At 38.7% G+C, this 27,876-nt stretch overlaps 4 protein-coding genes across 5 annotated transcripts in view; 1 reads left to right on the top strand and 3 right to left on the bottom strand.

Moving 5' to 3' along the window:
- The window catches only part of tmco4 (transmembrane and coiled-coil domains 4), a 19,973-nt gene extending 7,754 nt beyond the window's left edge, over window positions 1-12,219 (top strand). The window contains exons 9-14 of the mRNA XM_079587552.1: window positions 2,161-2,325; window positions 3,554-3,690; window positions 6,426-6,510; window positions 6,744-6,861; window positions 9,414-9,531; window positions 11,337-12,219. Of these exons, the coding sequence (XP_079443678.1) occupies window positions 2,161-2,325; window positions 3,554-3,690; window positions 6,426-6,510; window positions 6,744-6,861; window positions 9,414-9,531; window positions 11,337-11,885 (1,172 nt within the window). The 3' untranslated portion in view covers window positions 11,886-12,219. The remainder of the gene's footprint in view (window positions 1-2,160; window positions 2,326-3,553; window positions 3,691-6,425; window positions 6,511-6,743; window positions 6,862-9,413; window positions 9,532-11,336) is intronic.
- A 247-nt stretch (window positions 12,220-12,466) lies between these two features.
- Window positions 12,467-16,191, bottom strand: htr6 (5-hydroxytryptamine (serotonin) receptor 6). Its single transcript, XM_079587584.1, has 3 exons — window positions 14,120-16,191; window positions 13,411-13,545; window positions 12,467-12,967 (listed from the first exon to the last, which is right to left on the bottom strand). Exons 1-3 carry the CDS (start codon window positions 15,161-15,163, stop codon window positions 12,608-12,610), a joined length of 1,539 nt encoding a protein of 512 aa, XP_079443710.1. The 5' UTR covers window positions 15,164-16,191; the 3' UTR covers window positions 12,467-12,607.
- A 31-nt stretch (window positions 16,192-16,222) lies between these two features.
- On the bottom strand, window positions 16,223-19,449 carry micos10 (mitochondrial contact site and cristae organizing system subunit 10). The gene is made up of 4 exons (XM_079587582.1): window positions 19,291-19,449; window positions 18,710-18,757; window positions 18,523-18,632; window positions 16,223-16,905 (listed from the first exon to the last, which is right to left on the bottom strand). The coding sequence occupies exons 1-4, from the start codon at window positions 19,352-19,354 to the stop codon at window positions 16,897-16,899; spliced, it is 231 nt and encodes a 76-aa protein (XP_079443708.1). The 5' UTR covers window positions 19,355-19,449; the 3' UTR covers window positions 16,223-16,896.
- A 756-nt stretch (window positions 19,450-20,205) lies between these two features.
- On the bottom strand, window positions 20,206-27,655 carry sike1 (suppressor of IKBKE 1). 2 transcript variants are annotated; one of them, XM_079587579.1, is made up of 5 exons: window positions 27,263-27,627; window positions 25,972-26,077; window positions 25,746-25,888; window positions 22,550-22,663; window positions 20,206-21,394 (listed from the first exon to the last, which is right to left on the bottom strand). In XM_079587579.1, exons 1-5 carry the CDS (start codon window positions 27,419-27,421, stop codon window positions 21,278-21,280), a joined length of 639 nt encoding a protein of 212 aa, XP_079443705.1. In that variant the 5' UTR covers window positions 27,422-27,627; the 3' UTR covers window positions 20,206-21,277. The 2 variants fall into 2 exon arrangements, with proteins under 2 accessions (XP_079443705.1, XP_079443706.1); XM_079587580.1 differs by having other exon boundaries at window positions 20,633-21,394; window positions 27,287-27,655.
- Window positions 27,656-27,876: the final 221 nt, after the last annotated feature.

The raw sequence follows: 27,876 nt of genomic DNA, 5'->3' as shown, positions 1-27,876 counted from the left end.
AGTGGCGAGGTTGCAAATTGCAACCAACAGAAGTTACGGTGGCCGACAGGAAAATATGTCGTCATCTGAGACGGCAGAGAGTAGCCAGTTAAGCAATGCGGTTTCTTTACAAAAACAGAAGTAAGAAATTATGTTTACGTAATTATTCAGTAAAATGAAATGTCATTGCGAGTATTGTTGTTACTTGTTCATCATTGTGTCAGTGTTTTATTTGCTGACTTTAGCTAGTTTATTTGCACGAAGAACAACATAGTGACAAAACACGTTTGTCCATTTAGGGACACTGTAGAAACATGATGGGGCAAAATGGCGACTTAAAGCAACACTAAAGAACTTTTCCTGTTCGGTCGCCCTACAGGTTGGAAGCGGAATTGTCCATTACCGCTGTCGTAAATAATTTAGCCTACCGTCGCTACTGTCGCACGCACGCTCGCTGTTCATCCAGCACCGGCTTTGGAATGAACAATGTCCACAGACAAGGTAGAGTATGATGAATGATTTCATGAAAGTATGATGTATTGCGACATCAGAAATGATGACTATTGTAACGCTTGACGTAAAGCAAGCCAAATTTGTAGTTTTCTTATGTCTCATTCGAACTACAGAAACGCGACCCGATCTGGCAAACTTACATAGTGGTTATAGCAGATATAAGGCCGCAAAGCGGAGGCAGAAGTGCCTTTCACCCTGTTACGACTTGATGAACCACTGAAACGATTTTGGAAACATTATTTTAAGGTAAAAAAATCTTCTTTAGTGTTGCTTTAACATGTAAGGGGACCCGCGGTTAGGGTTGCCACCCGTCCCTTAAAATACGGAATCGTCCCGTATTTACAAGTAAGATGATGCGTCCCGTATCAAATCAATAAGGGACGCGATTTGTCCCGTATTTTACATTAGGCCCACATATAGTTGAATAAAAACATAAGGATTTTGCAGTATGGATAATACTAATAGCAAATATAAAGAAATCAATTTCTTAGTAGAGAAGCTCATTGCGTGATTGCATTTTAGCGTCTTTGTTTCTATAGCGACTGAGTCTCGTGAACATGCGCTGTAAACCTGCACGTTTTTTAACCCCTTGTAGCGCGCTGTTCGGGTCTCTGACCCCAAATGACGTTTGCTGAAATAAATAAAACATTATATTTGTCCAAATGATGTGAGACTTTGCACGGTTGACAACACTTTCTACATCTACAAAAAAATTAAATAAATTTGAATAATATCTGTTTTTTTATGTTAGTGTGGGGGGAAAAAGTCACACTTGTGTTGTTTCAACAAAATGTCTTTTTGAAACATATTAGGTTTTTTTTTAGGATTTATAGTTTTAGGAGGATTTATTATATTTTTTTTACTTTAGGCTATATAAATAAATATTTTTTAAACAAAAACAGTAAAAAAAAAAAGTTAAATTCACTTTATAAAAGACCCACATTTCTAACGTTCATGGATATAGATAATTTGACATGGTTTAGTGTAAGATTTTTGCCCATCTTTTGGAAAATGCTGTTTTAAAAGTAAAGAAATTATCACTTTAGTAGATAGCTGCAGAGCTACACCATTTGCTATTTGACTAAAATACATATTTTCAATAGATTTTAGTTGGATTCATATCTACATATTATGAAATCACAATTATAACAATAAAAATGACTTTGTCAAAGTTGAGCATTGGGGGGGGGGGGGGGGGGTGAATGGGGGTCCCTTATTTTGCCACACTGAAGGTGGCAACCCTACCCGCGGTGTATGTAGATAGAAATGGCTCATTCTAAGGTAATAAAAACATAACGGTTCATTATGTAATGTCTTTATACACCACTGAAAACATAGTTATATTGCAGTTCCCCCTAAATATTACACAGTGCACCTTTAAAGGGCTAGTTCACCCAAAAATGAAAATTATTCTGTAATTTACTCACCCTCATGCCATCCTAGGAGTATATGACTGTCTTCTTACAGCCAAACACAATCGTAAAAGTTATATCAAGATATATATATATAGTAATATCTAGACTTCGATCGAGGCCTGGAGCAGCATTCTCTGTTAGATAGAATAAGGCAAAGATTTAAAAGCATCATATGACCCCTTTAATGTAAAAAGCCCAAAATAGCCATGAAACATTGTTCACACTAAGGTTCAGTTTCGATTGCCCATCATAGGTTCGTTCCAGGCTCCCTGGTCCAGTCTCGGAGCGTGTGGCGAGCAGTACTGTCTGAAATGGGAGTCACGTTATTTACTGGAGCTGGGCTCTATTCTGGACTCATTATGGGACGGGCTTGTTAGTGTCTTTGCCCAGGAGGCCCTCAAATACACAGTGCTCTCAGGTATGTCTGCTTTACTATACCAATGCTGTTAAGCTATAAAAAGGTAGTACTACATGGTTTGAGGAAACGTCACCTGTACTTTATCTTACCTTATTTATGCGAGTATTGAACTGTGCAGTCATATTAATTTAAGTCTAAGCTGAATTGGGCTATCTTTCACAGTCCTGACAGGAATGTGTCTAATACAGAGGAAGTGTCTCTAATAGTCGAAGTGGAATTTCTGTTTCTTTCGTGTGTGTGTTTGTGTTGTGTTGTGTGTGTGTTATCATGAATGACAATCCAGTGCTGGAATTTGTATTGTTTGGTTGAGTGGCCATTGCATTTCTCTCACATACTTTCAGACTCACACTTCAGTCTTTTTGCTGTGCATTCTGGTAGAATCATAAAATGAAAAATGTGCTGCTAATTATTTTTAATTATTATTATTATTCAATGTTTAGAACCTCTCATACTCAATGTGAAAATGTTATTTATTCTGTTTATATATATATATATATATATATATATATATATATATATATATACTGCCGTTCAAAAGTTTGGGATCGGTACGTTTCTTATGCTCACCAAGGCTGCATTTATTTGAATAAAAATACACAAAAAACTGTAATATTGTGAAATATTATTTACAATTTAAAAGAACTGTTTTTGTATTTTAATATGTTTCAAAATGGGCTTATATGGACAGATCTAGGCTTATATGGACCGCGCGTCCCCTGATATATACAATTATGGGCTTGCAGCTTCTAATAGATACACACACATGCTGCTGTGAGGATGTAAGAAATGCTGCTGCATAAATAGACATGCATACATCCTGTAGCAGATCTAGGCAGGTGGAGCTGGGGGAGGTGGAGGCGTTCAGAGGAACTTGCAGAACTAGACTAACAATGAACCAGACTATTTAAATGTTGAGCACTGCAGGATCAGCAGAGGCCAATCAGCTTGTGCCATGCGGTAATGATATGATTGCTTGCAGATTGCATGTAAAGCACCTATCAGCCTTGCAAAAATAAAAAATATATATGAAATAAACCAGCTTGTATAATATTTTGTTTGTCCTCCTGAGGTTGACAGTCAACAAAGTCAATGTTATACCCTGTTTATTGAGAATACCTCCAAATTGCTCCATTTAATTGTAGCATACGGTAATGAAATAATGATTTGTCACACATTGCTTTACGGTGTCCAGAATAACCACATTGCTGATATTCTTGTTCATGCTCAGGCATAGTAACCGCTCTGACGTGGCCTGCCTCTCTGCTGGCTGTGGCCAGTGTGATCGACAACCCCTGGGGGGTGTGTCTGAGTCGCTCGGCGGAGGTGGGAAAACACCTCGCACAGGTGCTCCGGAGCCGACAGCAGGTCAGAGTCCAGACAACGAGTCCTTCTAGATGCTCCATTAGTATTTGTTCTTTTCAGTTCAGCATAACTTGTAATGACTAATTCAAGGAATGTTACAGGTCGCATTGAATTATGTCAATTAGTCAATTATGATAGACAGCCATTTGTCTCTTACTGTGCGTTTACCAGGGGGGCAGTGTTCCGAAAGACATTGAAGCCGACCTGGGCGCCGCCATTGGCTAGCGGACCCCCACCTGCTGTTAGCATTCCATTGACTCCCATTCATTTTGGCGTCACTTTGACAGCGAATAACTTTACATCTGAGGCGTTTAAAGACACCGTTTGTCATTTGTTTATTTCTAAAGAAACACGAAAATGTATAAAAGGCTCCATTACCTCGTATCTTACGTTATGGCCCCGTAGAAGCAGTTTTTGTAAAAATAGGCTAACGATTGCGTCATACCCGCGCGACTCTGTCGCACAAGTCGAAAAATTACCGTATGGACAGGCAGAGAAGCTCGCAAGCAATCGGGAGGACGTGGAGGCATAAAGTCAAGGGAGAAGCCCATAGAGAGTGATAAAGTTGCTCACGTTGCTAGCTCATGGACAGCAAATACCCACGCTCTCCGTCTCTGCGAGATTCGGAAGGGAATGATTCAGATTTCTCTCGGCACAGATACTAGAAGACCTACAGGTTGCTCACGTCACATCTACGTCGTCAAGCTCAGTTTGAGCCTGCGCAGTTCGCCTTGCGATCAGGAAGTGAGTGCTTCTAATTGACTTCATTTCTCTCCGTTGAAACCTATGGGGTCGCTGTGTCCAGTTTATATACTGTCTATGGCGTTTACACCGCCGGCGGCAAGAGCGTCAAATTGGCCGGAAGCCATTCATTTTCAATGAGAGCCGGCGGCGAGCTCCGGCGAGAGCGGCGCGGCGCGTCTTGGACGGCGAGAGCGGCGAGAAGAGTTGAAATCAAGTCAACTTTATGGTAATAAGCTATGACGCGGTTCGGCGGCAACCAATCGGAATGTAGAACTCCTCCGCCTGAGAGGATACCAGAGAACACAATCCTGTAAACTTTGGTTCCGACCACATTAGTTCCTAAGCAAAATGGAGGAAAAGTTAATTATTTCTGTTGCGGGTTTCCCGTTATTGTACGACGTGTCCCTGTTTACATACAGGGACATTAATAAAAAGAACGACGAATGGAAAACGGTGTCTGAAATTGTTGGTGTTTTGTTACTTTCACATTTAAAATATTTTAATAGGTTAACTTATACCCTACGTGTGGCCAGTATGCACAAAATAGGATACTGATTTATGTTCAGTTCTTATTTGCTTTGCGGCTCCTTTAAATAAAGTTTTAAAAAAATCACGCATTCTAAAATCTACGTCAGAGCGCCAGAGAGTCCCTGAATCTCACGGCGTCGATGGCAGGGCGGCGAGAGCGAATTTTGCCGCTCTCGCCGGCGGCGGTGTGAACGCACAGTTAGAAACAAAATGTGTGAGCAGAAATAAAATATCCATAAAAATGCAATGCTCATGGCAGGATGCTCAAAAACAGTGTGACATTTGTGTGAATGTATGTAGCTGAAGAATTGATGCTTTAAATGGATCAGTTTTCATTTATTATTTAAAGTCCCCCTGTAGTCAATAATTGTATCCCTTAAAACTCATCTTTGATCACCAAAATTACATATTTAAAAGTTTTGTCCTTGAAAAAAAATTTTCTTCATGCCTTAAAATAGCTTGAATGTAAATCTACACCCTTGCCTCATATAGTATTCGTGGTTCAATGAATATGCAAATGAGCCCCGCCTCCACTCACTCACACACACCAGCTCAGAGATCCACGAGTTGACGATCACACGTTGACCTGATTGGTACTGTAGTTTATGATGTCAAAAACACCACTTCACTTTCAGCATACTAATTAAACCTGCAAATCCTGATTTATGAAATAAGTCTGAAAAATCTGAAAAATTAAACTCTTAGACAAAATGTAAAAAAAAATATTTAAATAATCTAAAAACCGTTTGCATGTGTTTTTTTTGTTGAATATCATATTTGGTAGGCTTTTATGATTCATATAGTATGATATAGGAGAATATGGATCTAATAATCGAGGAAGAAAAACACCTCAATTTTATTCAGAGATCAAAAATATGCAATTTGGTGCAGTTGCTGATATTTATTGGTCAGAAAAGTACATTAAAATTCTGATAGCTTTTAATGTAAATCTTTTTAACAGTATACTGTAGCAGACTACTTGCATTAATTGCATATAAATATCAGTCACTGTATCTCCCGATAATATGTTTGAGTATTTAAATGATTATTTTTATGATAAGCTCTGTAGTTTTTATTGTGGAGGCAAAACATATAATACAATGATGAACAACAGATGAACAGATCAACATTTCTCAAAAGCCTGATGGATCATATTTGATACTGGCATTATAACATGATTTTTATAAAAAAAAAAATATGTATGGATAATCACTTTATTATTGAAACGATTTAAGTTAATTTTTACTTATTATTACTGTCAATCAGATTACAGAATGCATGTAATAAATTGAGTGCAACAGGTTTTTGATCATGTTGATGATTATTTAGAGGCCTTAGAAATGTACGTATCAAATATGATAGATATATACTGTTAGAAATGTTAAAACGAATTAAATTAATAGGATAAACCTGGAATATTTTTTGCAAATGTGTTTAATTATCTTCCTTTTTTCATCTTTGTGCAGGGAAAGCGCCCTGTCAGTCTAATTGGCTTTAGCCTTGGAGCTCGTGTCATATACTTCTGTCTAGAAGAGCTCGCTAATGATCAAGGTAGGCTTTCTATCCTTTACACGGAGTGGGTGAGAGATGAGGGAACATCCTTTTGTCTTTAAGACCTTGCTTCTGAAGAAGTGTCGACATGAGAGAGCTGGACTTGGCCAGACTGAGTCATTTTCTCTTTATCAGCCTAATGAAAGATGAAATCGGAGAGGTGTGAGGCTGTAAATGAGAATCTGTTCGCATGGAGCCGGTAGAAAGACATTCTGTCTCTTGTTATCGGGCAGGTAGTGAAGGTGTGGTGGAGGATGTGGTGCTCCTGGGGGCCCCTGTGGACGGCTCCGAGAAAGCATGGAAGAGACTCTCCAGGGTAGTGGCGGGGAAGATTGTTAATGGATATTGCAGGTAAGACACTATTAGTGTTACATGTTCAATCATGTCCTGATTGAATTTAAGAACCGGGATCGGGGCTTTTTTAACTGATCGGTATCTGCTATCCTAACCCCGATCCTTTATTTTACATCTGCTGTCAAGCGGTGTCGCCAACTGGTGACCTCCATTAAAAGGAAAAGAAGAAGCTCAAATGTGTGTATGTGAACATTATTTTTTGTAAATGTGTTTGTTTGTAAACGTTGTTTTCAATTCAGATTCCGAGGCTTTTTCATGCCTGGTTATGTTGTGAATCGCGAGCTCATTAGCAAGGCTATTATTGGTCATCTGGGCTCCTGTAGGTGACGTTAGCGTCCTGGTTAGCGCGTTTTGTATACCAAAACGACGGCCGCGCCAACGCCTACAACAACCACGCCTGACGAGAAGTTCGAAATCTACACTCTTGACAATTTGAAAAGCAACGTGTGGCGCTACTTTGGGTTACCAAAGAAACAGGGAAAAATCACGAGTAGGAACAAAGAGATGTGTAAAATATGTAGGACCAAACTCACCACGCGACGACCAGCAACGTGAGAGCCCACCTGTCAACAGTACATCCCACTAGATTTGATAAGAACAGTGGATAAAACCTGTCCTGTTAATCCAGGGTCTGATTTTTAATAATATTTTTTTTAAAACCAGTCGACAGTGTTTTTTCTTCTGAAAACATCATTGCTTGCCTGTTGACATTGACTGGTACACTGCCCTCTGGTGGACAGAACATATACAACTTAAGTTTGATACCAAAATAGGTCTTACTGAAGGCATTTAATGGTCAAAATATTATTAATAAATATTCAAATATTAAAACAAACAAACTTCGAATATGATTTTTGGGCAAAAGTCAAAGCCTTCGTGTGAACCAATGTGGTCTGTTCCAGCGCCTCACACCCAAGTTCAAGGCTCCATGTTTAGTACTTGATGCTCACTTTTGTAAAGAATCACTCAAAGTCCTTTTATTTACTATTTTTTCTTCTTGCATCAGACTATGAGACTGCGTTGTATCTTGCTTCAGACTTGACTAACAGATAGCATTCTTACACCGCGAGCGTCACGCTTTCTAACCTTAAACCCAATTTTTTTCTAGCCTGGCTCCGTCCTCCTACATACTTCCGCTCAATTTTCATTTTCCTTCAGTACTACGTCTTGGATTGTGGTATATTCTTGGGTTTTCTCCGGTCAATTTTTTACTGGTCCAATCAGCGAACAGAGGGAGTGGCTGAGAACGATGACGTTGAGGTCGTGCGCTAGTTTGAATTGAAGTTTCGTCACGACCAAACGTTAGCGATTGGTTATGGCGGATCCAGAGCGGCTCTGGGCAGATCCAATAGTTTTAAACTTCAACAGAGTACCCGTCTACAAGGAAGTTAACGCTTGTCAATGGAGAGAGGCCAGACTCTCTGTACAAATGAAATGTACGAGAGTCTGGTAGAACCAGGCTACTTTATTTCCCCTTATATGTTCAATAAGCAGAATGATTTGAACATAAAGTTTATATAAGTAGTCCTATATTCATAATTGTGACCACACAGTCTGTTTACTATGTGTACCATTGTAACATACGATTGTACATCTACCAATGTCAATATATATACATGTATCGGATCGGCAGATACTCAATATTCATTGACTCGGATCAGGAGCACAAAAACCCTGATCAGGACATCCCTTCTTCTAAGGTATTAGCATTTGCCATTATGATTATACTTTTAACAGTTTACACAAATTAACTCTCTTTTTCTCTTATACAAAATCTTTTTTAAATAATATTACGCTACAATTTAAAAGAACTGTTCTCTGTTTGAACATATTTTAAAATGTAATTTATTCCTGTGATGCAAAGTCATCATTACTCCAGTCTTCAGTGTCACATGATCCTTCAGAAATCATTATTGATTTGCTGCTTAATATTATCAATATTGAAAAGAGTTTTGTTGTTAAAACAGTGATACATTTTTTTTCAGGATTTTTTTAAGTTCAAAAGAACAGTATTTATTTAAAATATAAATATTTTGTAACATTATAAATGTATTTTGAAGGATGCATTAAATTGAGGTATTAATTTATTTAAAAAAATCTTACTGACCCCAAACATTTGAACTGTAGTGTTTGTGCAATATCATTCAGTAAGTTCATTATGCCATATTTTCTGCTTATGAAATCAGTTCAGATGGGAATTAAATGACCACTTAGTCTTCATTAATGCAAGAAAACCAATGACATGTCAAATTTGCCAACCAGTGCCTCTAAATGCTGAAATCATACTAGGCAACCAGAAAAGGGCTAAAGGTAACATTTTAGATTATTACATGTGTAATTATGAATTAGATGGGAGTAATGGGTGATTCATTTACAAATCAAATTGAAATTAGCATTTAACAAATTACAGTAATTTTAGGCCACGAGTGAATATTTAGAATTGACACTTTATTTATTTACTAATAAAAAGTAACAGAACATCTCAATGTTAACGATTGCGATTTTATTGTTTTAACCACTTGTATTTATTTTTGTCATTATTGGTTTAGAGGGGATTGGCTTCTTGGATTGCTGTATAGAAGTTCATCTGTCCAGCTGTCTGTTGCTGGGCTCCAGCCAATCAATTCGCAAGACCGCAAAATCATCAATGTGGATCTGTCGTCAGTGGTAAGCAAATGCGTGTGTGCATTGAGTTCTGCATCCCTGGTGTTCGTTTTAAATGTTCTCGGTGTCTGTGAGATGCATTTACATGTAGATTCACATGCAATTGACTGGCTGTGAGAGTAACCATTCAACACAACTTCACGACATTACATTAGCGTAGAGTCAAAGTTTAATTTCCTTCAGATGACATCAAACCTTAACCAACTGAAAGGTACTTTTTATAGACAAAAAAAGTGATTTAATGCTTTTTGCATTAAACACCCCCTTGCATTGTTAAATTGTCAGCCACAAAAGACTACAATTACTGTAATTACTGTCGCAGGAAGTTCCTCGTTGATATTCAAGTGGAGTCCTTAAATCCAGCGCTGTTCCCTCATTAAAAAAAAGACTCAAAAATGTGTCTTTTATGCAATGCACAAATGTAAAAAGAGAAAGACACTTCAACTTAAAATGATCCATTCATAACAATCCCTTCTAAGTTACACAGAGCAACGGATAGTCTGTACATCTCGACAGATCCGTGTGATAAAGGACTGAGATATTCCTTATCTCACAGACACAGAATACAGGTTGCATCACATCGGCCTTAATCGAGGACAAGAAAAAAAGACATGCTTGTGGTATCTTTGTGAAAGAAGTTATTCATGAAAAAAAAATGACAGCTTAGATAAATTGGCAGAAGATATGGCAAGGTATTGGTTTTGCGACTGCAATGCGAGCCATGTGAAGAATTGCACCTTCATTCGGCATGTGAAGAACTGTTAATAAGCAATTCAATTCACATTTCCTGAAATAAATATCAGTGCTCGTAAGGCTAAAATAGTGTTACAGTTTTCAGGACTAACTTAGGTTTATCAGAACCACTTTAATCTTTACATAAAAACTCAGCAGATGTCACATAATGTCAAGGCAGCTATAGTTAAATAAATCAATTAAATAGACCAGTTCAGTATGCAAATATTGCTGACACACCAAATGGTGGACGTTAGTCAATGGGAGATTATCAAAATTAAGTCTTAAATTTCATAAAAGTATAAAGTTCATAAGAAAAAAATTTATAGCACACCTAAGAATTAAATTATTAGCGTTTTTTTATATGTGTTAAATTTGAGCTATTTTCCAATGTCAATCTAGCCTAGAAATCTAGACGCATCCTAGTGGCAGTGGTCTGGCTTGCCAGGCTAATGTCAATCAGCTAAAGTTAAAAACATGACTACCCGCTGAATAGATCTCCATCAAAAGATTCCACCCCTGAGTCTAGGGCTGCACAATTAATCGAATTTGTAATCGCGATTGAACAATTACATAATTGTGGCATCCGTAATTGTAAAGGCGCAATTACAAAAAAAAAATCCACTTACTTACATTATTCTGTGGGCTTAAGATGTTGTTTTTTTATAACATTATAATAGAATGCATATTTTAATTTGGTTTGGTTTCTTTAAATGAAAAAAATTGACATTTGAGGCTTAATGCTTAGAAAAGCAATACGTTTTTTCAGGAAGAATGTTTTCAGCTTGTCATGCAGTCGCTTCAAACAGTGGTATAAAGCTATTTAAAACATCATTCAATGTAAATTGTAATTGCGATTATTAATTACGATTATCACAATTTCAAGGGAATAATCGACAATTAGGATGTTTTTCATAATCGTGCAGCCCTACCTGAGTCTCTATATGTTGGTTCTGGCTTCTTTTTTTTCAAGTCTGTGGGAGTTTATTTCACCTGGCATAAAATAAAACTCAAATTTGATCGTTCAAATTTTGACTTGCTTTTTAAATACTGACTATGTTCTGTCCAACTTTTAGGTGAAAGGACACCTGGACTACATGCGTCAGATGGACACCATCCTAGTAGCAGTGGGGGTTCCTACTAGGGAAGAGGCTGGAGCCATGAGTAGCACATTACAGCTTGTTCATTTATCTCAGGAAAAACCAGGCACTCCAGAATCAGCTGGTCAGAGCAGAGTCAAAGGGGACATTTCAAACACAGATACTTCAGATGTCCCGTCATCAAATGTAGATCAATACGAGAGGAAGGACTCTGAGAATGGCTGGGATATCCCTGATATATCCGATTTACTGGATTCCATCAGTGAATGTGATGGCATCCTTGAATCCTGTCAAGGTAATGCTCATTCACAGTGTGCTCTTGGAGACGAGAACCATGTTGAACCATCTCAGGACCCAAGCAAAGTAGACAGAGACAATGAAAGTAACACAGACTTTGAGCACACGTCCTGGGACTGGGACGACACGAACTGGACTACTGAACACACAAACACAACCTACCAATCGCACACTGAAGCACAGAACCAATTAACCAATGGCAAACCTGATTGTTCTGAGCCAAGATGACATTTCCATGGAAATGTGGGTCGGGTCTAGATGGTAAACCTCGTTCTGAGAAACTCTCAATGGAGTCACATTTGCTGCTACCAAGATGAGGGTTGGGGACTCAAATAAACACAGTGTTTGAATGTCGCATGTGAGACTTTTAGCAGAAGAAGGGTTACCATCTAGACACCACCCATAATATAAAATAGCAATATAAACTAGAACCAACTGGAACCTTGGCTTTTTGCCAGTCTGGAATCGCCTAATAATCTCATTAACTTATTACTGGATATCCTCTGTAATTAATATCAACACCGCTGAATGTGATTTGTGATAAACTGCTATGTGAAAACTGTCAGTATTCTGTGTATACCATTTGCCCCCTTCATTAGAAGTGGTTTGTTGTTTAATTAAGATGTGAATTACAGCTCCACAGACAACCCACTTGACATTGTGTGAGGTATTAGTGAGATTTCTTTCGCTCTCGTCTGCTTTATCCATCTGTTGTTTTGGTTGTTATGGTAATGAATGAAGCGGGATGCGTGTTGAGACCGTACTAAATGTACAATCTCTGTGATCTAGCTTAAGGAACGATGCAGCCTCCCAGTTTATGCACGACTAACCCATTAAAACATATCCCATTGATTTTTTTAGCACGGTATGTTTTAACACATTTTCTCACAAACCTATAATTATAAGTCACACATCTTGCAGTCAACAGTATATTGCATTCATTTGTGGTCTCAATCGTCCAGCGCATCGACCTGGTTGGGCAGCAGCAGAGGCAGGTCGATCCCGGCGTGTTCAGCGTCGAGAAGGTTAACGGCGTCCGTGGCCGTCGCTGGTAGTTGCGGCGGGTCAGACACGAGGGAAGGGGGTTCGGTGGGCAGTTGCGGTTCTCCTGAGTTGCGCAGAGAAAGGGAAAGTGGCAGTGATGGCCTACGAGGGGCTTGAGATGAAGAACAGCAGGGTAGAAGCCGTGCCAAAGCCCTCTTGAAATCCCTCATGAACATTGGATATATAATTGGGTTCATGGTGCTGTTACAGTAGCCCAACCAGGTGATGGCGTCGAAGAAGGAGGGTGGTATGCACTCACACACTGCCTGAATGTACAGAATAAAAGGTCTTAGATCACAACGTGAATACAGAATGTGGTTGAGACTCAATACCAAAAGAGGTGGAAAAGGTCAAAGATGTCTAGTTCATCGGAAGAGGATGTTGGGATGCCACGAATGAAGAAAGTGAGAGTAAGAGACAAAGATGGAGTGCTATTCACACGCCATATTGTGTGTGAAGAAGGGCTAGAGACAGGCTTGCCCAGAAGCTCAAAATCTGAGCAAAGTGAGGGACACAGATGGGGGGGACAGGATCGCTGACAACTTGAGAGCTAGCTCAACTAAATAGGAACATTTCTCTTTATCAATTTGTCACATTGGAATTAATTTGCCAGCCAATCCATTTATTTTGTTGCGTACTTGTTAAGGTCAAGGTAGGGTTCACTATCAACGTGAATGAGATGTTTCTTAAGTGTGATTTGTGGACTGACCTGTGCCATGTTGGTGATAAAAAAGGGAAGCCAGGCACTGAAGAAGAGACCCAGGAGCACTCCCAGGGTTAGGCTGGCTTTCAGAGCTCTCTTCCTTTGCCTGTGTGCCAGTCTGCGCTCGCTGTTCACCGACAACTGAGAACAAGAGACGGGGAGAGAGAGAAGAATATATTCATAGAGATTTCACAGTGATTCGCCTGCCAAGAGATGGGAAATAATGTTACCTTGGCCTGGGGTAATTATTTATGCCTTTCCCTCTCCTAGATGAAAGCTTTTGAAAGTGAGAGTGCCTCACAAGGTCTTTGCTATTGAAAAAGTTCTACCCTCCCTTTTCGCACTTCCTCATCTTCGAACATCTCTCTTTACTTTCTGTTCTAGTCCAAATTTCCTTTTCCTTTCACCCTTCTTTTTGTGTTTTAAGGTACAAGGATTTCTCTACACTCTCTCTACACAATGCATTGTCAGCAAAGGCACAACCTTCACTTGCATAAGTGTTGTGTTTGTGAATGAATAATAGGCCAGAACAGCTTGAGAATGCATACACTCCAAGTGGCTTAGTTTGTCGAGAGTTCACAGCAAGAATTTGCACACATACATAAAGCAAGACATCCATCAAAATTTGCATCTAATAACTTTTTTTTTTTTGATACTTGCTACTTCACAAATTGAATTCATGTCGCATTTTTTTCTCTGACTCAGGACTTCTCACCGGACCATGCCGCAGCACGGGTGGCTCCTGATGGCTGTAGTCGTCTCCATCATGCACAGCGTGACCGGGAGACGGAGGATGAGATGGTTCACCATGTGAGTGATGTGGGTAAGGAGGATGAGTAAGTGCCTCCACCTGTCGTGCCTGTCTTCTGGCCGCCAACAGGATCCGGCAGTAGGTGAAACAGATGGCCGACGAGGGCAAGAAGAAGGTGAGAAAGGTCGCCACGAGGGCGAAGGGGAGAGTCACCCGCAGGCGGCACTGTGTGGACGGCGTCCCTGACGTGGAAAGCTGGAAGTATGAAGAGGGGTAGAAGGAACTCAACGGCGAGACTGTGGCGTTGGTGGGATAGTGCTCGGAAAGGTCTTGCACGCGACCCAGGCTGTGCCAGTCCATCTTGATTGGCAGGAAAGACGTAAGCGCTGCCAACCCCCAAGCCCCGCCCACCAGCAGCAAGGCACGGGGCGGGGTCATGTGCTGTTTGTATCGCAATGGAGAGATAATGAGGAGGTAGCGGTCCAGACTGATGACACACAAGTTGAGGATGGAAGCACTACAGCACATCACGTCGAAGCAAAGCCAGACGGGGCAGAATCCAGGCGCCAGCACCCAGGTCCCGCACAGCACGTTGAGCATAGCAGGAGGCATCACGACCAGAGCCACCATCAAGTCTGACAGAAATAGGGACACCAGGAAGCAATTGGAGGTGCAGCGCAGCGACCGATGTGCGAACACCAAGGCAATCAGCAAAATGTTCCCACAAGCTGTCACCAGAATTATGAGGGAAAGCATGACTGCGAGAAGCCAGGGACCGCTGCCACTAATGCTCCAACCATCACCGATAGTACCGCTGTCATTGAAGCTCCTGTGAGCGTTCCAGGGATCTGCACCTGATGCTGCCTCTACTCGAGGGAGAGGTGAGCCACTCATCATCGAAGAGTTGAATAGGACTGTGTGCGCTTCCTCAGGTCTCAATGAAGCGAACACACATCCAGGGTTTTTCAAGTGCATTGAGAGAGTGATGCTGAATGTGAAGCCGTTCATCTGCGGGTCACTGAATCCAACGCAGACCACCTCAGGTGGTGAAAAAGATCAAGATGTCCCGTTTATAGTAATCCTTTCCATCTTTCCCTTTGGCAAGGTTGGTGGTTTCACTCCCTCTGTGCGCCTCAGTCACATCAGTGCGAGGATATTCAGCTGCCATCACTCCATTTGTTAAGATGAGATGAGCAAAGCAATAAAATGACACATTTCCTTGTCCATAGTCTGGCTTCTTCAATGCTTAGCACCGGTATGAGCAATTCTGTTCCTGTCAGAGTATTTCAAAGCTACGTGTCATGATGACACTCTTTGGGGGAGGGCAACTGAGAGGTGGGTTTCAGTACAAGAGTGTGTGAGAAAGAGAGGGAGTGTTACAAGAGCAAGACTACCATTGAGATATTTTTAGATGAGTGAATTAAAAAACAAACTTATCTCGGTCCGGTTCTTCCCGTCGAGGTGGATTTCTTTTTGCTTTCTATGCATTTTTATGAGCTCAACGTTCTTTATTCAGTAATTGTGTGGCTGTAATTGAGTAAAAGGGAGCGGACGAGTGCACTAGAGTTAACTGTGTTGGCGTCTTTGCTGTTCCTTTTGCCCTCCTAATCCCTGTATCGTCCACTTCAGGGTGCCTGCAGGATCCGCACTCGGCCGCTGGGCATTAAGCGTGTCTGAGTATTGTGCTCTTAATGCGACTTTATGCACATTCACAGCCAATCATTATTCAGGGTTAATTGAAGCACCCATTTAACATCTTACAAAAGGCTTATGTAAATTTGTGCGAAAATGTGCAAAAAAAAAGAAAGAAAGTGAATTAAAATGTTATTTTACAAGTATGTTTTTTCTTTCCCGTATCTTATAAATCTATATAAATTTTTTTTTTGCAATCTGTGTGATTGTACATGAGTTATTGGTCAGACTTCCAAATGCATAACTCATTGTTTGTTTTGTTTTTTTCTTTTTACAAACTGATTGTGTTCTGTGGTAATCAACTGCATGCTATAGTTCTTAATTTGCATATTTGAATGGACATTTGTAATGTTGATGATCTGACAAACAATCAAAGGGTTTTGAAATCAAAGTTTATTCCAAAAGAGAAGCTGAAACGACGGTCTTCCTAAACTGCTGTACAGTTGTGAATACCTTTGACAAATGCAAGAGATGATACATTTAATATTTGTAATTGTATGAGCATTAACATGCCTGCGATCATTCTTTAAAGACTTAATTCTGAACAATGCATGGGAACTTATTTCGATATGTAGATCTACCTTTGGATAAAAGGAAACAAATTTATACAATTATTAATAGCACAGCAGAAAAAAAGAAAAAAGTATGCTTGTACTTCACAACTGGAGAACTGTCACCATGCCAACACTGCTCTGAACACAAAGCATGTTTTTTGCTTTAAGCATAAGTGCACTAGTTCTACATGGTTGCCAAAAATCATCTTGGCCTGGGTCAAAAGCTGATGACAATGTGGGTTGCTATCACTGATTTTTGAAATGATACTGTAGGGTCATTTAAAAAATATATATATAAATTAAAGAGAGAGAATAAAATCACATTCATGTCATCCTTTGCAAACTTCAAATCTCCTTTATCATTTTATTAAATAACCACAGACTGTCCTGTACAAGAACATGTATATTATGGAGAGAGAATGACATCCAGACTGACAAAGCAGCCAGGCTTCAAATAAGAAAAGGCAGATGACAGAATCCATAACTGATGCAACTCTACTGCTCCTGAAAGAGAAGAGAAAACAGCGGTCAGGATTTAAACACTTCAAATGTCTTGAGATTCCATGCATGATCGTATGGTAAAGGTGACAAACAAATCATTGTGTAGAAACTGATGTGAAAGAGCACATACAGTCAACCAAAGAAAAGCATACATACAATTTTTATGCATTGGTCCAAAGATGACTTGATTTTTAAGTGATTTTAAACAAAGCAAGTGTGTACAGTGATCATCTGCGTGTATAACAATATTCTGGCTACATATTCATAAATCAAAAGTCTAGTTTGAAGTTGTAGCTTTTTGGTATGGCTTTTAGAACTGATTAGGGTGAACAGGATTTAATTTTGTTTGTATGACTATGTAATTGCTTTTGTTGTATTTATTATGCTGGAAAGCACTTTGGTTAACGGCAGTTGTTTTAAATGTGCTATAAAAATAAAAATTTTATTGTATTGTATGTTACACTATCTCATAACGTGCTGTGTTCAGAACATATCCAATGATTTTCTTTGAATATTTAATTTTAAAAACACATTGTAACAACTGAACATAATTGAACAAATTATTATATAGACGGGCTAAAGTACCCTTTTGTCAGTGTTGTCAAACTAAATTAAAAAACAAAACAAAACATTAAGCTAGCTATTTGCCAAGGAAACATTTCCCATTTAGTTTAAGTTGAAGTACTAAAATAACAAACTTAATCAAAACCTACAATCCAATTCTAAATATTAACAAAACGGTTCATCGAAATGATAAAATATTACTGATTTTATTTTAGAAATTATTCATACAAATATTTTAATACATTCACATTTAGGATAATTAGTAACCAAGCACTGAAAGTGTTCGTTAACTTTATTCTTCTTATAATACCAATAAATTATAATTATTATGGCTGTGGCTATGTACACCAAGTTTAAATAGCAAAATATTCTATTTATACATATAAATACTGGCAGATAGTACTTGCACCTCAGTGTTGTTGTAGATTAAACGGTATACAATAATAACAGAGTGTAAATGATTATATTTTTTTAAATTATTAAATGGATATCGCCTTATTGGGACAATAAAGCCCTCCCTACTCCTATCCAATAAACACTTTATTATTAAACACGTTAGACACTTTATTTCCACTTTTGAATATTTTCGTCATTTTTATTGAAAAAAAAAAAGCCTTTCGATCTGATATGTGACGGGAAAAGGGAGTTTGAATGAGTTCGGCAAAAAAAGGATGTTAGCTCGGGTCAAGTTGTGTCAAAACTTTCTGCCATGCACCGTCCTTACCACTAAACTATTGTTACTGTGGACAATCCAGTGTCTTACGTAATTTTGTCTGGCATTAATGTAAATGGCCTCTGCCAACAAGGTAGACTATTTGCACTCCATATTAATTATTCATCTGCCATGGGAGTGTAACAGTATTTGTAGGAAAATTATCAAATTTGGCACACTCATAGAGGTGGTCCTGAATAGTAATCTGACCAACTCTGGGGTCTCTAGTTCTATGCGTGTTTTGACAAATGAGCCCAAGGTCTTCAATGCATTGCAAACTGATATTTTTGCCACATGAACTGCAAGGTAATGGTGAGATATCTCTATAAATCAAAAACACAAACCTTAGCGACGTTACTGTGCAGTACATAATGTGACTTGAAGTCATTCTGGCAGTTGGAATACGCCATGCCAAGACCCAGTCCTGTACCAAAGACAATGGGCGACGTCCGGCCTGCAAAAGCATCTTGATATATTAAGATGGATGAAGACATAGTCTGGTTTACACAAGGCATACTATAAAATACTTACGCTTGAAGAATACAACAGAGAACACAATTCCTAGACCCAGCCCGGTACCTACAAGAGAAAACAAAACCATTAGGCTATATTACAAAATGACTCTTGGCAGTGGCACTGTGATGGTGTTAGAGATTGCAATGCCATGGTACTTTGATATGCATTGTATTTAAAGAAAATACTATGATCATACTATAGAAAAACACTCCAAAACGCTTCAAACCATGGATATACCATTGTATCATGTCCAAAATACTACAGTAACTACCCATAGTACTAGTAGTGTGTCACTGCCATAGTAACTAAACCATGACGAGATTAGTAGAAGGCGGTCCTAGTAGTCATTCACGTAGCACCTTTTTTAATATAACACAAAAACATTAGTTCTCAAAGCCTAATACGCTCTCAAATCATAACGAGTTACAAACTTAAGACAGGATTTATGGGTGTAAGTTACCGCAAGTTCACACCGTTTTGAGTCAAATCCGATGTGCGAGTGAGCGTCGTATCTTATCAATGACCTGAGTGTCCTACACGGACTTGACCTCCTGCCGTGTGAATTAAGCAGATTATGAAATAAAACCAATCCTTACCGACTTTAATAGCGCAGTCTGCGAGGCAGCGATCCCACTTTCGGCCGATCTCTTTCTCAGACATGGTGACAGCAGACTGGATGACTTTAGCTTGAAGGCTGCACTAGAACTCTGTCATACTTTCCTTCGCCGACAGTGTAAGTATATTCGCGCTGCATGATGGCGCCACCAGCTGGACAGGCGGGGGAACAAGGCAAGTTTAGTTAAAGGGATAGTTTACCAAAATAATAATAATTCCATCATCATTTACTCACCCGCAAGTTGTTCCAAACCTGTATGAGCTTCTTTCTTCTGTTGAACACAAAATAAGATATTTTGAAGAATGTTGATAACCAGACCGTTGACTTCCATGGTATTTTTTTTTCCTACTATGGAAGTCAATGGTGCATCCACTGTGTGATTACAAACATTCTTCAAAATAGATTCGTTTGTATTTAACAGAAGAAAGAAACTCATACAGGCTCGGATCAACTTAAGGGTTGGTAAGTAATGACAACATTTTCATTTTTGAGTGAACTGCCCCTTAAATATGATTGACGCCCACGTACAAAATTATATCACGAGAAAAATTAAAATTTTAATGAAAATTTTGTATTAACCCTCTGATACATTTTGTATCAACCATCTGATTAACCCCCTGTGACCGAATTATTTTATTTAATTTTTATTGCTACTTCATTGGAATGGTACGAGCTTTTGCGTTAGTCGCTATGTCCATGTGACCAAATAAACGTAAGCTAAATTGTGAAAAAAATTCACTTGTGTCACCTGTGTTGTTTACCATATGAAATAGGCAGAGAATACGAAAAAAATAAAAATAATTATAGAATACGAGATTTTTTTTGGTGCAACCAGCCACCATGCAGAATAAAAGGCCACAGCAATGGAGGTGTGCAAAATAGACAAAAATAATCGAACAAAAATATATTACATTATTTTACTGGGAAAAAAAGTTACATTTCAGGTGTTTGGTGACTTTTGACTGCGTACAACACAAGTGTGTAATAGCTTGATAATCAGACATTTCAGTTTAAAAAATAATAATAATGCATTTTAAGTATTTTAAGCAAGCAAACTAAATAAAATGAGATTTATTTAAAAAGACCCAGTCCTCCAAACTGGCTGTTTTGATACAAAAGCAAATCATACTGTATGCAGAAATTAGTAAATGTAATAAAATGTTTGATTTCTGTAGATTAAAAGTTAGTTTTTTTTTTTTACAATTATTAAGTGAAATTAACTGTCGATGGTTCCTAAGTTTTGAAAATGACAAAACATTCATACTTCATTATGACTCATCATATAAATATCAACCTTATAATGTAATATAAAACTCAGGTTTAAACTTGAATATTTCTATTTATTTTTTTTACATATTGAGTTATACAAAATAACAACTGTGGTACACATGATTGCTTTCCTGAGATGAAAATACAACAATTTACAATAAAAAGAAGATTTTAAGAAGATTCTGGTCACTGGAAGTGTACAAGATCATCACATCAAACTGTTTACCGATGCAATACTGCCGATACACACAACTTTCTAAACGATGTGACTATCTTACGCTGAGGTCGGTTAATAGGTCTGCTAATAATCTGTTTTCACAATTACAGAATGCACCATCAATTCAATCATGTGACCTAAGAAGACCTATAAACCCGCTAAAGGTAAAGCTACAACTCCATTTAAGCCAAAAAATCGCATTTTTAAATAAAACAATTTTTTTGTTGTTGAAAATGCAAATAGAAATAGAGGCAGATTTGATCTAAAATGCACATTTAACGAACCCTGTTATTAAAACTGAATTTTTCAGAACAAGAACATCAGCATCAATAACAACAATAAACATCAGAAAGTGCATCATCGGGCAGCAGGAAGCTAAACCAGGACAGTTCAAAAGAACACTAGAAAACCCAATACAGATTTTAACGTCAGGTCACCCGACATACTAACACACAAACTGCCATCTAAAGAAACATTCCCTCTATTCAGACTCGGAGTCCAGCTTCTCATCCGTCTCTGGCGGGTTTGTCTCCTCTCTATTCGGCCTCACGGCGCTGCTGCTGATGGACAGAAGATCCCTCAGCTCTTTGTTTTCAATCTGCATCAACAAAAAGATGTTATATTAACATACTCTGAATATTCAGCAATATTATTGGTTATACTGACACTAAATGAAGCTACATAACACTAGTCTTCTGTAGAGCTTACAGCAGAATTAAACTAGTTTCATAAATTTAATCAACACTGAACTAACTTGAGCTGAATAATGACTCTCGGTGCGTCCCAATTCGCATACTATCCGTCCTAAATAGTAGTCAAAAATTAAGAATTAGTACGTCCCAAATCGTAGTATGTTGAAATTAGTGTTCCAAAGATACCCGGATGGTCTACTATTTCCGGTCAGAATCCGAAGTGCAGATCGATGCACACTCAAATATTGCCCACAAATATCGATTAGAACTACAAACACGAGTAAAAAGTGTTTAAAAACTACAGACATGGAGGATGAACGAGTCCGCCGGTTATGTAGAGAGGTTTAGATAAAGGGGTTTGAGTGATTAATTATCAGTATCTAACCTGACGAAAATCTATTTATTCCATGTTGTCCACATTAAATTTCATCTGCAGCAGCTTGTGAACTTTTGTAAAGATACATTTAGACATTAACTTTTAAATGCAGCATTATATTCAAACTGCAAACACATGAGGAGAGTCTCCGCATGAAAGACCTGCGACTGGCAGATCAGCGTGCTACTACATTTCTCTCCGAAACGGTAGGAAATCAAATTGGATTGAATCACTGATCTATATAATGACATTATATAGATCAGTGGATTGAATGGAGGATTTCAACTGTGACAAGATGATTGACAGGCCAGTTTACGTGGACTAAGCGACAGGGCTGTCCATTAAAGTTGACGAAGTAGTATGTCCCAAAGCTTGCCTACTCTTTTGCTAGACACTCAAAAGTATGTTCTTATCCCTTCACAAAAAGAGTAGGCCTACATACTTTTAGGGCGTAGTATAAGTAGGCGAATTGGGACGCAGCATCTGTATTTTTAAAGCTGCTTTACAGCAGAATTTAAATTAGTCTCATATTTGATGTTTTCATCATTATTTCTATTACTTTCCTGTTATGTAAAGCTGCTTTCAAAACTATTTCTATTGTATAAAGTGCTATATTAAATAAAGGTGACATACAAAAGCATAAATTATAAGTGTCTAATTGGACAAAATCAAATGAAGCCAATACTTCGAGCTGTGCCAGCCGCTCTTTCACCGAGCAGTAGTGTTGGTCGTCCATATGTACAGCCTTACGCATAACTTGACCCATTTCACAGATCCGCTCCAACTGGTTTTGAACCTCCTGAAAAAAAAAAAAAAGAAGCTTCTTTTAGGTTTCATTCTGATTTTTTAACACTGAATCAGACTTATTTTAAAGTGCCTCTATTATGCTATTTTTGTTTTGGAGTCTCCTACAACAGGTTTACATGCATCCAGGGTTAAAAAAAACACTTTAAAGCAGCACTCAGTAGGTTTGGAAATTCCTTTGCTGTTTTCTCGCAGGTTTCTTTTTAGAGCTCCCCCTACAGTTTCGGAATAGATATTTGAGAAAACTGTCGTAAAACCATTGGCAACTTTCCCCCCTCCCATCTTCTCCCTCTGGTCACGTGCATTTGTTTTCAGAGAAGCCGCCGGCGAACGCACAGAGCCATGTCCACTGAGGTATGTATGATACTTAGAATGTGTGTATGATACTTATGTGTGCAGTGCCGTAAAGCAATTCGTTACATCGCGAGACTTGATATCACGCGATACTTCCTGACGCGGAGGCCGGCGGCCCAAAGTTGCAAGTGTGGTGCACTGGCGCTCGGGGGGTGCGAGACGACCACCATTCAACCCGAAAAAAGTCATATAACTATTCCAATGACTCCGAAGCTGTTCGGTTAACGTAAAATAAGTTACTTAGAGCACCTTTAATTTTCTCATAATATCCATTGCAGCATCAGCTCTTTTCTCAGAGTGTTTGAATCGGTTCAGTAAAAGATTAAGTCTCTCTAAACCCCTCCTTTCCGCTCTGATTGGTCAGATGGCTCAGTCTGTTTTGATTGGTCGACCGCTTTTCAGCGTGTGTCGGAAACCAAACGCTCATTACCATATCTGAATTTCAGCTGTGGATCTTCCTCAGCACTTGATAGACAGTGATATGAAAAGTAACTATGGTTTATGGTGATATGGTTTTACCGTATCAATTCCAGCGCGAGTCCTCCTCATGCTTTGGAAGTGCAGCAAAGTGGATTTGCTTTCACAGCACTGAAGACAGCGTCTTCTCAACATATCGACACATGAACCAAACTCTTCCAGTCTCAGCTACAACTACAGTGTTTGAGGGTCAAAGTAGACATGACATTAAATATCCGTAATCGAACTATAAATAAACTATCCAGTACCATGTGCAAGCGCATTTTTTACAGTCTATAAACTGTTTGTTTTTTATTTTATTGTTTGCCATCTCTTCCAGTAGCGGGCGCTCGTATTGTAGCGTAGGCCCATGACCAAATCAAGCGAATAATAGCCCATAGCCACCCTGTTTTGAAAATGGAAGATAACGCATAGAACGGCCTGAGCGGACAATTACGCCCCAACTCATCTAAAAAAACAGTGTCTGGAAATATTTTGGGTTCTGCACCGTAGATGGTAAAGTAACCGTTAGACATAAGGTTCTTCTCTCAACATTGACGCGCAAATACCTGTGTGTGCGCCAGACACGTCTGTGCGCTCCGAACGCATGTTCTCCACCGCGGGGAACATCATCAATAAAAAGAGAGCAGCACTTAATCCGGATCACGTCGATAGATTGGTGTTTCTAGCAAACAATAGTAAGAAATTAATGAGGCTACGCCTTGTCACGTTATTGTTTGTGCCGATTCTGTTTTTTTCCATGTAGCCTAATTTTGTGATTGGCTATGCATAGTGGCACTTCATTAGCCTGGGTTTCCCCATACTGCCTTTGCGCAGCGTGATTTTATTCACGCTGAAAGGCAGTCTGGACACCATGGACCAGATTTTCGCCTCATCTAGGGAACCAATCACAGAACAGGGAGGGAGCAGCAAGACGATGACGACATCTATGCGACACAACTAAGCAGTTTGTTTATATCCATATACCTTCGACCCTCATGTTTATCTTGCACAAACGGCAATAGTCGCTGAACGTCATTGTTTACAAAAAAATATCTTACCCATCGTCTTCTTCCTTGTGTAATTTATGCCGCTCTACATACGTCATCTGGTATAATGGAAACGATTGGCTATGAGCTACGTACAGGCGCTTTTGATACATTCTTAGCACCCAATAAACGGCGCCGGGCATTCGTAAACCACGCCTCAAATACGAGAAAATGAACATGTGGTTCCCAGACCCAAGTCTCAACGAGAATTGGGTCTGGCGTTAGCCAGGCTAGCACTTCATATAGATTAAGTTGATAACCTGCGGTTTCAAGTCCAAAAAATTTTTTTCAGATAGGCTATGGCCTGAGTCCTGTTTATAACTGTCAGACTGTTAATACATTTGTGATTGATTGTATCTTGAATTTTCTTTTCTTTTTTGGGTGGGGGGTGGGACGGGCCTCGTAGATATTCGAATACATTGCTTGATATTTGATATCCGTTCGGATTAGATTTTTCTCAAAAGTGGCAGCCTTAAAACCTACGTAGCTTCGTGCAGGAATTGACCCTTCGCAGGAAGCTTGATTGACAGGTGATCTGACCAATCATACTTCGCCATCCGCCATTTTGTCCGATAAAGCAGTCAGGAGAGTTAGTAGATTAACATGGGAGGATTTGAACTTGAGAAGCGGAGTGTACTGACGTCTTTCCGCGGTTAAAACAACATTCCTTCTGATGTTCATTCATGTTTATTTGATGCTATAAATGAACTAGAAGGAAGAGATGATCGGTTCACGAGCAGCTTTATCTGATGCTCTACAGTGGTCTGTCAGGCACATTAAAGAGCCACAAAACTGTATTTATTCTTTACATTTCTTTAAAAAAAATTACCAAATTTGAAAGATTAGACTTTGTTTAATATGTTTAATATCAAAAGTAACCGAAAAGTAACCTGGTCTGTCCTGTCTGTCAGCGTGTTGTCAGTCTCCTCTCTGCTCCGTGATGTATTTTTCACTGCGTGAGAACATGGTGTGTGTGTGTGAGAGCGACGTAGCTTGTCGGACATAGCGACAGTAACTAAGGGGGGCAGGTCTTTGCGAACGGTCAATTGAGACTGGGACACCGAGACACTCTGAAACTTTGCAGACCTTTTACATTCACAAACAGCTGTATTACACACTACGTGAAAGGTAATATTTTGTAAAAGCATAACAGCGGCACTTTAAAGGACATACATCTTATGTAATGAAAACTACAAAGAAAAATCAAGGGGTTGGCACCTTGGCATGATCCTGGTGAAGGTTGAGCACAGGTTTAGTATCCAGCTCTTTCTTTTCCATCATCAGCTGAAGCATCTGCTTTCGGTATCGGCCCATGATCAGCTCTAAAGCGTACTGGTGCTCCTCCAGAGACAGCCAGAGATCTGTGAACAGCACAGAGACTTGTTGAATCAAGGGTTCACTTTCAAAACGTGAGAGACTATGAAGAAACTCAAGCTGTCTTTGCCTCTGTTCTCCTGCTGGAGATCTTTGATTTGGGTGTTCTCCTGGGCCAGCAGGACGTGAGGTTTGTATCTGGACAGCTCCTGATACTCTGTGCCTTCCTCTGTGTACTAAAGACAGGACAAATAGAGCTTCATATTGGGTAGTTATTGTTTATTCTTCATTTGGTGTCAATAGGGATGCAACATAAACAGGGTTCTGGGGCTATACAATAAAACTGCTGATGTAAATAATTAAAAAGGATCATTTTATGTGTATTGAATATATTGTTTTCGAGAGAGAGAGAGAGAGAGAGAGAGAGAGAGAGAGAGAGAGAGAGAGAGAGAGAGAGAGAGAGAGAGAGAGAGAAGAATATTTAACTTTATCCAGTTAATCAAGTAAATAACCGAATAATAAATCAAAATGATCATTAGTTGCAGGCTTGAAATCAGCATAAATTAAATTGAGTCCCAAATGCAAAAAATATAAATAGATCAAATAATAGATTGGTGCTAGAACATTAACAATATACTTCATAAAAATCAACCATCAAAATTGTATATTATCAAGTTTACTCCTGATTTCACAGTTCTTTGCACAAAATTAAAGACTAATGTGCATGTCAACAGGATTTATAAAATCAGACATCATATCAATTATCAGCCATAACACAACAATAATTATCAGTTATTAGTCAAAAATTGTATATTGCATTGCATGCCAACCAAGCTTTTATCCACAGATTTTCCTGTATTAACCTGTCCTAATGCACAGCAAAAATTATGTTCTTACTCTATGTTTTTGTCTTGTTTAAATTACAAATATCTAATTATGAAATCATCATACATACTAACAAACAAACAAACAAACGAAAATGACGTAAGATAAGTCTTGTTTTCTGAATTTTTTTTATCAAAATTTAGTTTATTCTTAAAACAAGAACAACATCTGCCTTTATAATATAAGCAGTTGAATTAAGTTTATTTTTCATACCCCACTGTCATATTTTTGTCTTTCTTATTTTAAGCACAAACTTACTTGTTTTTGACAAGACTCACTAACGTTATCTGAAGTGATTTTGCTTCTCAAGTAAATTTTTTTTTTTTTTTGCAGTATCTAAGTTACTAACTTACAACCTTTGCTCATCAGCCCAGATCTTACACACTATAAGCCAAATGCTTTGCAGCAATAAATCATATAGTGCAATGGACATGCAATAACATGCAAACAAACAACTGTAATTCATGCAATGCATGCTTTTTTTGTCATACTACAGGTGCTCTGTAGGGTGGTCAGTAAGATATTTAATATCATGCCTTGTCAGGGAGAGTGTTTCCGACCTCCTTCATGCTGTGTATCTTCTGGCTGAGGACGCTGGACTGATCGATGAGACCCTCCGCGGCGTTATCGTGTTCCTTCAGCCGCTCCAGGAGAGTCCTCGCGTCGCCGAGCACCTTCTCCAGCGAGCACGACATCCTCAAACTACACCGCTGTGCTTATCGAGCGCGACGCATAACAGTACAACTAGAACAATGTTGAGATATATTACATATTTACTTCCTCATATCGATCACAAAATGCAAGTCTAATAAGATAATCGATTAAGGAGATCTGTCAACTAACTAACTAAAAGGAACTTCCTGTACTAGTCAACGTCAAATACGTCAACGTCTTTTGAACTATTTATTTTCAAAATAAAAGTCTGCTGGGTAAAAAAAAAAAAAAGTACTCAAATTAATATTATTATTTTAACTTGATAAAATTTTCAGTATTATACAATTTTAGCATATTTTTTAATACTAAAATTAGCATAAATTCAGTCCCAAAAGCAAAAAGATGCAAAAAAAAAAAAAAACTTCAGAGGATTAATAGAAAGTAGGCCTATTTATTCTCCGCAAAAATTAAACATCAAGATTGTATATTATCATGG

The sequence above is a fragment of the Phoxinus phoxinus genome (assembly GCF_949152265.1).
Source record: "Phoxinus phoxinus genome assembly, chromosome: 18".
Lineage (NCBI taxonomy): Eukaryota > Metazoa > Chordata > Actinopteri > Cypriniformes > Leuciscidae > Phoxinus > Phoxinus phoxinus.
The sequence above is the reverse complement of the archived record's forward strand: the minus strand, read 5'-3'. Positions and strand labels throughout refer to the sequence as shown.